Source organism: Eretmochelys imbricata, chromosome 2, assembly GCF_965152235.1.
Source record: "Eretmochelys imbricata isolate rEreImb1 chromosome 2, rEreImb1.hap1, whole genome shotgun sequence".
In the NCBI taxonomy this organism is placed as follows: domain Eukaryota; kingdom Metazoa; phylum Chordata; order Testudines; family Cheloniidae; genus Eretmochelys; species Eretmochelys imbricata.
Window position 1 is genome coordinate 118,942,107 of NC_135573.1, and position 13,348 is coordinate 118,955,454.

At 44.8% G+C, this 13,348-nt stretch overlaps 1 protein-coding gene across 1 annotated transcript; it reads right to left on the reverse strand.

The window, feature by feature from the left end:
- Window positions 1–3,406: 3,406 nt before the first annotated feature.
- PSMG4 (proteasome assembly chaperone 4) lies at window positions 3,407–12,066 on the reverse strand. Its single transcript, XM_077809137.1, has 3 exons — window positions 11,830–12,066; window positions 8,947–9,022; window positions 3,407–3,990 (listed from the first exon to the last, which is right to left on the reverse strand). Exons 1-3 carry the CDS (start codon window positions 12,043–12,045, stop codon window positions 3,869–3,871), a joined length of 414 nt encoding a protein of 137 aa, XP_077665263.1. The 5' UTR covers window positions 12,046–12,066; the 3' UTR covers window positions 3,407–3,868.
- Between the last annotated feature and the right edge of the window lie 1,282 nt (window positions 12,067–13,348).

Here is a 13,348-nt window from a genome sequence, read left to right on the forward strand (position 1 = left end):
CATTAGTGTATATGCTCTTGAGAAGAATTCACACGCTTTGTGGCCAGCAAAACAATGCTGGATGAGGATGGAGTTTGTACTGTTCTGTCTAAAATGCATTGCTTAGAAACACAGGTGGTGAATGGTGACCAGGGAATGAGACCACTTAGTATAGTGCATAAATACACAACAGGAAAGTTAAGGCTGCTGATCTGAACTCAGTTTCCAGGCTTATCAATAAAATCACAACCTTAGCTCTGAATTAACACAGCTTTTGGTTGATCATAGAAGTGTAGGATGGGAAGGGACCTAATAGGTCATTTAGTCCAGTCTCCTGCATGCAAGACAGAACTAAGTAGTAACTACTGACAGGTGTTTGTCTAACCTGTTGGTAGAAACCTCCAATGATGGAGATTCCACAACCTTCTTAGCTAATTTGTTCCAGTGCTTAATTGCCATGACAATTAGGAAGTTTTCCTAATGTCCAACCTAAACTGCCTGTGCTGCAGTTTAATCCCACTGCTTCTTGTCCTATCCTCAGAGGTTAAGGAGAATAATTTTTCACCATCCTCCTTGTAACAACCTTTTATGTACTTGAAATTGTTATGCCCCAACCCCCCCTAGTCTTCTCCAGCCTAAACAAACCTAATTTTTTCAATTTTTCCTCATAGGTCATCTTTTCTAAATCTTTAATCATTTTTGTTGTTCTCCTCTGGACTTTCTTCAATTTGTCCACATCTTTCCTGAAATCTTGCACCCAGAACCGGACATAGTACTCCAGCTGAGGCCTTATCAGCATGAAGTAGAATGGAAGAGTTAGTTCTCCCAGAATGATGATTGCTGCTTTTTTCTTTTTTTTAAATAAAGTGTTACACTGTTGACTCATTTAGTTTGTGATCCACTGTAACCCCCAGATCCCTTTCCTAGGCAGTCATTTCTCATTTTGTACACATGCAACTGATTGTTCCTTCCCCAGTGGAGTACTTTTCATTTGTCCTTATTGAATTTCATCCTCTTTATTTCAGACCATTTCTCTAATTTGTCCAGATCATTTTGAATTTTAATCCTGTACTCCAGAGCACTTGCAACCCCTCCCAGATTGGTATTGTCCACAAACTTCGTAAGTGTACTCTCTATGCCATTATCTAAATCATTGATGAAGACACTGGACAGAAGTCGACCACCCCACTCAATATGTCCTTCCAGTTAGACTGTAAGCCACCCATAACTACTCTCTGGGAATAGTTTTCCAACCAGTTATGCACCTACCTTATAGTAGTTCCATCTAGGCTGTATTTCCCTAGCTTGTTTATGAAAAGGTCATGTAAGACTTCTGATACTGTCTCACTAAAATCAAGATATACTATATCTACCCCTTCCCGCTATCCACAAGGCTTGTTACCTTGTCAAAGAAAACTATTAGGTTGGTTTGACATATTTTGTTCTTGACAAATTGATACAGTTACTTATCACCTTATTATCTTCTAAGTGTTTGCAAATTGATTACTTGATCCATTATCTTTCCAGATACTGGTCTCTAATTCCCTGGGTTCAACTGAGGCCAGGTGAAAGCATAGGTTTTGGTCCTTACCTTTATACTCTTATTGTAGAAACAGGGGCTGGCAACAGATACTATGTATTATAATTTATTTATCAAAAAAACTCTGAGCAGAGACAGATATAATCAGAGGTTGAAGTTGTATTCTCTAAATAAGCATTATTTGCTATATCTACTTTTTAACTACTGACCATAAAACCTTAATAAACTAGGCTGAGATGTCTTTTCTAGACCCTGCCAGCTTCTTTGTTTCCAGGGAGCTATTCTAGCAGCATTAATATTTTATACTTATAGTGGAGACTTTCCATGCACACCAGTGTGAGGTTTGCTACTTTACAGATGGGGAAACTGGTTATGCAACTTCCTCACTGTCACAGAGCAAGTCAGGGGTTGGACGGAAATAGAATTTGTCTTCTGACCTTCAGTGCCCCACTGTTCATTCATGAGAAAATTCTGCCTTTGTGCTACTAGAACTTAAACCTTCAGGCTTTTTTAGGTAAGATTCTCATACACTACTTCAGAAACTCCCTTTTAATAATAGCTTGCACATGTATAGCATCTTTCACTTAAGGATTTGAAACTGTTATTTAAGCTTTGAGAGATAACAAAGCACAGAGGGCTCAGTGAAGGGAAAGATGAAAAAATCCTAATTTCCAGCCCATTCAGCATCTTGACAACAATCACTGGGAATAAAGACTCATCTCTACAGCCATCAGGTTTCCACCGGTCGCTTACATCAGTGTTTTTCAAACCGTGGTATGTAAGGCGCTGGGTCGCCTTGCTCTGGTCAGCACCACCAATCGGGCCAGTAAAAGTCCCGTCGGCAGTGCTGCCTTGCTAAGGCAGGCTAGTGCCTACCTTTTCCGACACCACGCTGCACCCCAGAAGTGGCCAACAGCAGGTCCATCTTCTAGGCATGCGCCCTGCCCCCGCCCTGAGCACCATCTCCACACTCCATTGGCCAGCTCCCAGCCAATGTGAGGTTGGTGGGGGGGGCAGTGTCTACGGGCAAGAGTCACACAGAACCACTTGCAAGCCTCTGCCTAGGAGCCAGACCTGCTGCTGGACACTTCCAAGGCACAGCACAATCCACAGTGTACCCTGGCTGCACCGTTGAAAAGGAGCCAGCAGAGGTAAGTCTGTGCCCCAACCCTACACCCACATCCCCAGCCCTGAGCCCCCCAAAACCTGGAACCCCTTCCTGCACCCCAAACCCCTCATCCCCAGCCCTGATCCCCACCTGCGCCCCAGCCCAGAGTCCCCTCCCACACCCTGAACCCCTCACTCCCAAGCTCTGAGCCCCTCCCACGCCAAACCCCTCATCCCCAGCTCCGTTGGGTCGCGGGCATCAACAATTTTCTTCAACTGGGTCCCCAGAAAAAAAGTTTGAAAACCACTGCCTTACATAATGCCTGTGTAGAGTTACTTATTCCAGTGCCCTTAATGTCAAACTACCCCACTGTATTTTCCCCTGTTCAATACCCTTCTAAAGTGAAGCTCTATTCTGAAGAGTGTAAAAGTGGCAGTGTGGTGGTCCATGGCTATTGCATCTAACTCAGGGGTCGCCAACCAGCGGCACGTGAGCTGATTTTTAGTGGCACTTTGCTACCAGCCAGGGTCCTGGCTGCCGGCCTCGATGGACAGACCCCCCGGGCCAGCAAAGGGCTGAGCAGGGCTGGCGGATGGAACCCCAGACTGGCAGCTGGCTGAGCAGCAGCAGACAAGACTCTGGATACATAGCGCATACTTACTAAGTAATAAAGCACACTTTAGGATCAAACATTTTATTTCCTTTTCAGTGGAAAATTCCTTTCCCTTTGGAAAGAACAAATTTCTGCCATTCTCCCACCATACTGCAAATGAAAGTGATGTCAATATGACTTCCTTTTATTTAATTTGCTGATTTTTCACAACAGCATGCCAGGCTTTCACATAAGCACTAGAAGAGATTTGTTTTCTCTTTCTCTAATTATGATACATAGTATGTTACATGTGCAACTAAAATGCAGAGAACGTTCCTGACTGATTACAATTTCTAGGTAGGTCAAGCTCCATGCATACACAAGTTTCCAATATCTTGCTTAACTCACAACATTCCTCCCCATATCCCTCAATCCCCTTTCTCTACCATCAGACCATCTCTAACAAAGCAGAGGAACTCAAAAAGTTTGGAAGAAATACATTTTTAAGTTCTGCTCAAGTTTGGTCCAAACAATTTTGTAAAACAAACACAAAGTTCCAAAATATTAACTCAGTGTCTGTCAATATGGAAACCCAGTCAGTTTATTTCTTTTTTAAAAAAGTAACAAATTAGCTTACAATGATGCAAAGTCAGAACTTCTCTGGAAAAGCCATCATTTCTTCCTTGATTCTGTTCTCTATGTGTAATGTGAAACTGCTGTCTGTATTCTGGAGATTGTAGCTGACGAAGATCTGTTTTTTAGTCTTCCTGGCTAAAATACAAAACCAAGAACAGTCATCCGTTACTCATTCCTATATTAGTGCTGGTAGTAATCAAACATTTTATGGAGAGAAAGGAGGCAAGTTTTCCATTCCGCAATACAAATGCACTGACCTGGACCAACCACCTCTAAAGTTGTCGTATAACCTATATACCTACTCAGTGTGGCTTGTTGGCTAAAAACCTTAGGTAGCAGACAGCGATGAGTGCTGTGCGGCAGATATGGCAGTTAGGTTAGTGCCTGATTCAAAGTCCACAGTAGTTAATGGAAAGGCTTCAACTGGCTTTGGATCAGGCTCTTAAACATAATGTAGTTCAAGATAAATTATAGGTTATACTGGACTCCTTACCAGATTACACAGACTAAATTGAAGAGATAATTTATGCTCAAAGATGCTTTGGGGAGGCGGGGGGATAGAATTAAGTAATTAGACATTCAAAAAAGCCTAGTAGAAAAATGCTAGGATAATCTAATGATAAAGTAGATACCATATTACCTGATCTATGTACATTATACCAGTTATTTTCCATGGCAGACCTAACAGTGGTGGTTAAAAAAAATAAATCCCCAAACTGTGGAAAGATGGCTCTAAATGATCAGCAGGGGAATGGATGACATGAAAAAAAGTTACAGTATAGAAAATAGACTTCCTAATTTTGATAAAATAATACCTAGGCACTCATACAATGCCATCTTTAATGAACTGTGCAAACTAAGCAATGGGTGATATGTAGGCAGCTTGGAAAACCTGAGTTACAAAAACTGAGTTGCCCAAAATGGTAACTGGCGACAGGCTGAGATCCATAAAGGTATTTAGGCTCCTGTCACTGAAATAAATTGCAGTGTTATTGTAGCCCTGTTGATCCCAAGATGAGAGAGAGACAAGGCAGGTCAGGTAATACCTTTTTGGAAGTGAGGAGCCCTTGTAATCTTATTCATGGTGTCAGAGCCAGAAAAGAACTCAGGTGTTTTGAGCTACCAGTCCCATGCCCTTTTTGTATATAGGGCCCAATCTGGCAAAGCACTTAAGTACAAACTTAAATGCTTTGCTGAATCATCACCTTAGGACATCACTCTCACGTATCTTGGGAGACTGACCAGTCCTCGCTTATAGACAGCCCCCCAACCTGAAGCAAATACTCACCAGCAACCACACAACAAAAACGCTAACCCAGGAACCTATCCTTGCAACAAAGCCCGATGCCAACTCTGACCACATATCTATTCAAGTGACACCATCATAGGATCTAATCACATCAGCCACGCCATCAGGGACTCATTCACCTGCACATCTACCAATGTGATACATGCCATCATGTGCCAGCAATGCCCCTCTGCCATGTGCATTGCCCAAACCGGACAGACTCTACGCAAAAGAATAAATGGACACAAATCTGACATCAGGAATCATGACATTCAAAAACCAATAGGAGAACACTTCAACCTCTCTGGTCACTCAATAACAGACTTAAAGGTGGCAATTTTGCAACAGAAAAGCGTCAAAAACAGACTCCAACAAGAAACTGCTGAACTGGAATTAATTTGCAAACAAGATACCATTAACTTGGGCTTGAATAGAGACTGGGAGAAGCTGGGTCATTACACAAATTGAATCTATTTCCCCATGTTAAGTATCCTCACACCTTGTCAACTGTCTGAAATGGGCCATCTTGATTATCACTACAAAAGTTTTTTTTTCTCCTACTGATAATAGCTCATCTTAATTAATTAGCCTCTTAGAGTTGGTATGGCAACTTCCACCGTTTTATGTTCTCTGTATATATATCTTCTTACTATATGTTCCATTCTATGCATCTGATGAAGTGGGCTGTAGCCCACGAAAGCTTACGCTCAAATAAATTTTGTTAGTCTTTAAGGTGCCACAAGTACTCCTGTTCTTAGTACAAAAGTCAGTCCTGAACACAAAGCCACAACTAACAAAGGAAACAGCATGACAAATGCTTGAAATGGCAATGGGAGAAAGAAATGTACACCGCAGATTTCCAAAGAGGACAGACAGGTATCTTCCTTTCATAAATTCTTTCACTTAGACCATACAGGAACAAATAACTTTTCTGCGTACCAAACTAGATATTAATTTAAGACACGATTGTTCCCCAGAATATTCCAAGGATTATCTTCTGTATCTTAAAAAAAAAAAAAAAAGATAGTCAGGAATTCCTAAAAAATCTCAATCCATCTCAGCTAGCTGGAAAATCAAGGACAGAAAGACTGTACTCTTCTGAATTTCTCTTTTAAAAAGCAATTTTGAGGCTGTTTCATTATTATACCAATCAATTCAATTGACTTATCTTATATTCTAATAGAACGATCAACTTCCTCTTGGCTCAGTGAGACGAGGGAGCCCTATGAACTGCTTCTGAAACGGATTCATTTTCTTTTTAACAATTCGCACAATAACATTAATGGAATGTGGCTTGTTGCGCTAATATGCTACAACTTGAAAAACAAGCATGTCTGCCCTGGTATTGGCCCCTGTGGTACAAAGCCTCGTGTTATCATCAAGGCTTAAAAATTCTCACATTAAATAACTGGAGTACTAATTCTAAACTGAAAGTTGAATTAATTGCCACACCGCTTTAACCAACAGACTGAGTTGTGAATTACTTCTGCACCATGTCTGGCCTTAGTCGTCTGGAAGAGACCATGAAATGCAGTTTCCAATGCTTGTGAATGCTACTGGTCCGTTGACGGTTTTTGCAAGAGTAGTCCCGTGTCCTGGTTGAAACTCCAATAGGACTGTTAAATCCTGCCCCCATCTAATTTGCCCTGCAGAGTCAATAGGATATATGCCCTGCTCATTGTATTCCCTTGAAATGAGAAGAGAAGGGGAGATTTTGTACACAAAATACTACAGTGATCTCTGATGTTACTCTGTCTCCTCATCCCCTCAGAGGGGTGAGATCTGCAACTTCAAAGAACTGGATGGGTTTTGTGCATCTCAAGCTAGTGAAAATTAGGAAAAACTTTTTCACTAGGAGGGTGGTGAAACACTGGAATGCGTTACCTAGGGAGGTGGTGGAATCTCCTTCCTTAGATATTTTTAAGGTCAGGCTTGACAAAGCCCTGGCTGGGATGATTTAGTTGGGGATTCGTCCTGCTTTGAGCAGGGGGTTGGACTAGATGACCTCCTGAGGTCCCGTCCAACCCTGATATTCTATGATTCTATAATTCTATGAAACATCGACCCAGATCCTTAAAGGTATGTAGGTACCTAACTCCCCTTGAAATGAATGAGTTCAGTGCCTGAATACCTTTGAGGATCTGAGCAGTAGTTCTACAGCTGGCTGATCCACAGCCACACAGAGCAGATGCCATTCCACGGAGCCTGCCTGCTCTCCTTTAACCTAGGCAGCATGACTAGCTCTTGAGCTGTACCGAGCACAGCAAGTCCTTCTACACAGCAGAAACGCTGGTTAACCAGCAATGAGATCCACAGCATCCTGATTCACAATCTCAACATTGCAATAGTCTTGGAGAAGAAAAGGTCCTGTAGGATTGGGAGAGGCCACAAACATGGAGGAGAGTTACTGCTCTCCAACTCACGGACTTACCACTCCTGTTCTGACCACTTGTGCTCTCACCTATAATGTGGGTAGAGGGGAGCATTCAGTTAATGGGTTCACTTTCTGGCCTACAGCGCTGCTGTGAGCTATTGGACAGATGCCCCATTTCACTGCTGGGTGAGGAGATTCCTGTGTGCATATGCCCATTTCCTTAAATCTGCAATCTGGGCCAATAATTTGTAGAGTGCTTCGGGATCTTTCTGGCTGAAGAGAGCTGTAGAAAAGTAGGAGGTAGAGTAGCCTTTATTTACGCCTGCACAATTCTGCACGTGTGTGTGTGCAGGCATCGGTGCTGGCATCTGCAGAGTGCAGGTGTGCGCACATCAAGCTGCCTAATCCCTGTGCATGCGTATGGAAGCGATGACAGACTACGTAAAAGTGCCTATGCAAGTGTTTGGGGCGCGGGAGTGGATAGGGAGAGGCCTACCTGAACGTTTATTCCTGTCCCGTATTAATCGCTAAACAAAACACGGGGATTACTGCAATGCAAAGCCCTCATTATATTCGTTATCAATAATGTCCCTCAGCAGCGGTGCCAGGAGATTCCTAGGATAACACTCCTATTACCAGCAATGAAACCTAGTGCTTTCTGCCTTTCAAACGCTGTAGTACAGCAGAACCTCAGAGTTACGAACTGACCTGTCAACCACACACCCCATTTGGAACTGGAAGTATGCAATCAGGCAACAACCGAGACGGGAGGGGGGAATCAAACACAGTACTTTGTTAAACAAACTACTAAAACAGTAAAGGGAAAGTTTAAAAAAAGATTTGCAAGGTAAGGAAACTGTTTCTGTGCTTGTTTCATTTAAATTAAGATGGTTAAAAGCAGCATTCTTCTTCTTGTTTCAAAGCTGTATTAAGATAATGTTCAGTTGTAAACTTTTGAAAAAACAACTCATGTTTTGTTCAGAGTTACGAACATCTCATGGTTACGTACAACCTCCATCCTGATGTGTTTGTAACTGAGGTTCTACTGCAGCTATATAGGTGTAGAGAACGGTAGCACTGACTCAGTAAGGTATTTAAGCACATGCCTAACTTTAAGCAGGTGAGCAGCAGAAATGTGAAAAGTTAGGCATGAAGAATTCAAAGCCATAGCATAAAAGTTTTTCCTCAAGAATGATTCACTCTAATACTTTGCTTTAACACAATGCAAGCTTCAAGCATGGTCAGACAATATTTAAGCTCATGTCTACATGAGACAAACATATGCCTCTTACTGAGAAGTCAGACAACATTATTTGTAGTGACAGCAAAGGTGATTCATTGCCAAAGATGCGAGGTGAGAGCAAAAACAACCACAGAATTTAAAAAGTACAAGTGTGTTATAAAACATCTGAACCATTCAAGAACGCACCTAGTCGCTGGGCTAGAGAATTTGAGATGGTGTCAGAGGCACCTCCCAGGAGTGATGTAGACACTGGAATGGAGTCCTGGAAAGAAAGCAAAGAATCAGTTATTTATTCTGTACTAAAATTAGCTATTTTTTCCCCCGAGGAGATGGCTGCAAGTAATAAGTCACAACAATAGTCACTTTTTCTGTTTTGGTTTTAAAAAAGAGGAATCCCAAAAGACTTACATTTCCTACAGTCATTTGAGTCCCTATGTCCTACCATGTCAAGGTGAACTCCACCAAAACAACAACCAACCAAATCACAGTGTCCTTTACATTATATAAAGATGGTGGAGGGGAGTTTCAAAACACCAAGGAGCACTTACAATGAATTTGTAATTACACTGACTAGTATTCCCAAATCCCTGAGGCACTTTTGAAAATCTCCCCTGGTGTCTACAATTTTTTTATACAGTGTATCCATTAAAATAGTCTTTAATTATACACACCCATACTATTTCACAAATAATACAATATACAGTTTTTAAAAAAGAAAAATTCCATAATCTGGAAATACTTGAGTAAACACCACCTAAATATCCTGTCCCATTCAAGAATCCAATTCTGCAACCCTTGCTTACGCTGAGAAGTGAACAAGTAATTTCACTGAGACTACTCATATAATTGTTACTTATTGAGGAGTGCACAACTGGGCCCTCACTGAGGCATGGGCTCCCATGAAGCCTGTCACTGAACAAACACTGCCTCATAAAAAACTTTATGCACTGGACACATTTTCAAGTATGTGTACCACTGTGCATGGTCTGACTATGTCTACATTGCAATTAGACACCCAGAGCTGGCCTGTGTCAGCTGACTTGGGCTCATGGGGCTTGGGCTGTGAGGGTGTTTAATTGCAGTGTAAACATACCCTATGAGGAAAGTTTCCTACACAGTCCTGCCCATTTAAAGTGTGCTATATTGGCAGTAAATGATGAAGGGCTCCTAACACAATGGGGTCTTGGTGCATACCTGGAGCTCCTAGAGGCTACCACAATCCAAATCACATCACATAGCCATAGACTTTAAGGCCAGAAGGCTTGAGCATGTGGGCAAGACGCACCTGGGAAAGAATTTGCTGTAGTAACTCAGAACCCTGCCCATCTACTGTCCCATCTCTGGCTTTTGGAGATATTTTTGAATTAATCAATTCAATCCCCATTTACTCACTCAAAGAGGTATTGTTCCTTACTATGTAGTAAATAAGATGTACTCTTCCACAGACCTGTCTCATTCAATGCCCAGATCTTGAATCCGCTAAAAAAATTACTACACAGTCAAAATTGTCATGCTGGCACAGCCTGCTATGTCCCCCTTGGCAATACTGGCAAATTGTTGTCACATATATTGCAATTATCAAAATCTACTACAGATGAGCAAAGTGCAATTTTCAAAGGCTTATACTGAGCCAAATTAGCCAGCCAGTTTGTTGAATGGAGCATTAAAATGGGAGTCAAGAGACCTGGATTCTAATCCTGGCTCTGCCCACTATCCTGATGCAAGACGTTGGGCTGTTGTGTCTCTTCAATTCTGTGCCTCAGTTTCCCCCATCCATAAAATGGGGATAACACTTACTTTCTCCTGTAACGCGCTGTGAGAGCTACAGAGGAAAAAATGGTCTAATACAACACCCACTGAAATCAATGGGAGTCTTTCCATTGACTTCAGTAGTTTGACTGAATCCTCTAAGAGTTAAGAATCATGATAATACTTGAAGACACTTTTCTGTCAAATTTTACCCATTTCTCTGCCAAATAATATACTTACATCCTCCATCTATTTGACAAGATGCTGCAATGAAAGGGAATATTCCCTCTCCCTCCCACATAAACTCTTCTAGTTCTCAAAAGCTGCTCAACTGTTCATCCTAAAATTTCAACTCTTGGGAGGGAAGTTCAGCAAAGGTATAAATGACAGAAAAGGGGTTCAAATGGAAATGCTTGGGTAGTGTGTAGACTAGAAAAATAAATAGTGGGTAAAATTTTCAGAAGCATTTAATCATGTAGGAGCCTACATCCCATTATTAAAAGTAAGTCTAATTGAAAGTAATGGAATTTAAGCTCCTAAATAGGTGCTTTTGAAAATTTTACCCCGGCCTGGCCTACACCTAAAACTTAGGGCTGGGTTATCTAACGTTAGGTTGGCTTGGCTTAATTACAATGCATAGGGCATGCAGGCCCAGGCACCGCCTCTCAGAAAGATGGATTTAATACAGCCACATAAGAACCCCTTCTATTGCTGTAGTAAGTGCCTATGCTACATCAGTTTTAGGTGGGAAATGATGTTTAAACACCAGGGGGTGGGGGGGTGGAGCTGCCTACCCCCCAGCAGCTCTTACTACAGCCCTAGTTGCATCTACACTGTGCGACCAAGTAGGCCAGCCTAACCCCCAGTGTAGACACAGCTAAGTCAATCGTCCTTGGATGAATTCTTCTGCGGACCTAGTTGTTGCCTCTGGAGGGGATGGGTTGACTACAGGGATGGCCAGCCCCCGTCCCTCGCTGGAGCAAGCACCGACCCTACCATGCGCCGCTGGAGCCTACCCAGCCCCCACTGCGCAACTTGGCACCTCCACCGCCCGCCCCCTCCTCAGCTACCCCCTAGGCGGGCCAGGCCCCGTTCACACCATGTCAAAGGGGATCCGGCCTGTTTACACGAGGGTTTAAAACGTGGCAGGCGCTAAAACCCGCTTTGCCAACACCGTCCTCAGGGGACCGGGCCCGCCGGCCACCTGCCAGCCCCGGGAGTCCCGCGGGGGCGGGGCCGGGGCCGGGGCTCTGCGGCCCGGCGGAAAGGGAAGGGAGGCGGGGGCAGGAGGCCGGTGAGTGGGGAGCGCGGGGCACTCACGTAGGGGCTGCACATGGCCACAGCCAAGCTGCGGAGCGCGGGCTCCGCCCCCACCCAGAGGAAGAGCGAGTCCCGCAGCCGCATGGCGTGGAAGTGCACGAGCTGCTCCCCCGCGCGCCCGCAGAAATCGTGCAGGGAAATCCCGGCCGGGGGCGCTCCCTCCGGCGCGTGGCGCGGGGACCCCGCCGCCGCCGCCGCCTGCTGCTGCGGCTCCATCCGCCTCGCGCCCGGCCGCGCGCCCGGTCTCGCCTGCCGCTGCCAGGCCAGAGCAAACGATCCCCGAGCGCAGGCCTGGCCCTTGCCGCGCCCGGCGGCGGTGGGCAGGGAGCCAAACCCGGCCCGCGCCACGGGAGGGTAGCTGGGCTCCTCCCCTCCCCCCCCCTTGCTCTGTCCCCCCAGGTTGTTCCCAGCTGCCCCAGCCTTATTCCTGCTCTCAGCCTTCACCCCCAGCTCCTGTCCCTGCAGCCCCCCCGGGCGCCCCCTGAGCTGAAGCTCGGGGTGCTCAGGGCCTCTAAAATCTGGCTGCCCAGCTGCAACCCGTGCCGGGGGCCTTCTGCTGCAACCCCCACTTCTCCTTTAGGGCGTCGGCTTTGGACCAAATCGGAGATGGGCCTTGGGGACGGAGGGTCCCCGTATTGTACCCGACCTATGCGGGGGGGGGAGGCGGTGTGGACATGTAAAGGCAGTGCTCTTCAGTCCAAGCCTCCTTACTTCCACATCCATCACGTTCCGGCAGGATCTGGCTAAGGTTTAGGGCCACGCCACGGGCCCCCGCTCCTGGAGGCACAGGAGCATATCACAAGCTCAGCTTTCTTTTCAGGGTTGTGAAGCGGTGAAACTTGAAAACGTGACCCGTGCAGCTGCTGTCGGCCGCAGTCAGCAGAAATCCTGATGCCATAGCTCAAAAATATGAACTTCCCCATGCATCTCACTGGTATGGGGTGGGGGGTGTTTAAATCCAAGACCCACTGCTCTGAAGAACCCTGTCAATTCTATCCATCATTGGATTTTGTATGTGGTGAGAAGCATGCGGTGGTCCAGCTCACCCCCCTTGCTCCTGGAAGACATGCTCGCTGCTCCAAGGGGGCTCATGTTGCCACTCCTGAGATGAGAGGTTGGAAGGAGAAAAGACCTCACAATCACTCCAAGCAGGGGCCAGGCCACTGAAGGCACCATCACGTAGTGTGCCTAGGGTCCTGTATTGCCTAAATTTAGTCATCCTCTCAGGATGCTCCTGTAGATAAGAGCAAATATGCAGCACTCTATCCATAGATCTCAATGCATTTTACAAGGGATAGTAAGCATTATTATACCCACTTTACAGGCGGGGAAAGTCAGGCCTGGAGAGTTTACAGGCTTGCTTTGAAGAGTTGCTACGCCACCACAATTGTATTCTAAGTCAATTGTAGGTGCTCTGCACCTTTGAGAATCAGCTTTTTTTATTCAGGAGCCTTCATATGGATTTAAGAGCCTAACAAGGTACCCAAGTTTGAAAATGTTACCTCTTGTCTTTTATAGA

Coding starts and splice junctions, on each gene's coding strand:
- PSMG4 (XM_077809137.1), bottom strand. CDS start 12,045: ATGGAGCCGCAGCAGCAGGCGGCGGCGGCGGCGGGGTCCCCGCGCCAC. Junction 9,023..11,829: donor TGGCCATGTGCAGCCCCTAC/GTGAGTGCCCCG, acceptor CTTTCTTTCCAG/GACTCCATTCCAGTGTCTAC. Junction 3,991..8,946: donor TTCTCTAGCCCAGCGACTAG/GTGCGTTCTTGA, acceptor TTTGTATTTTAG/CCAGGAAGACTAAAAAACAG.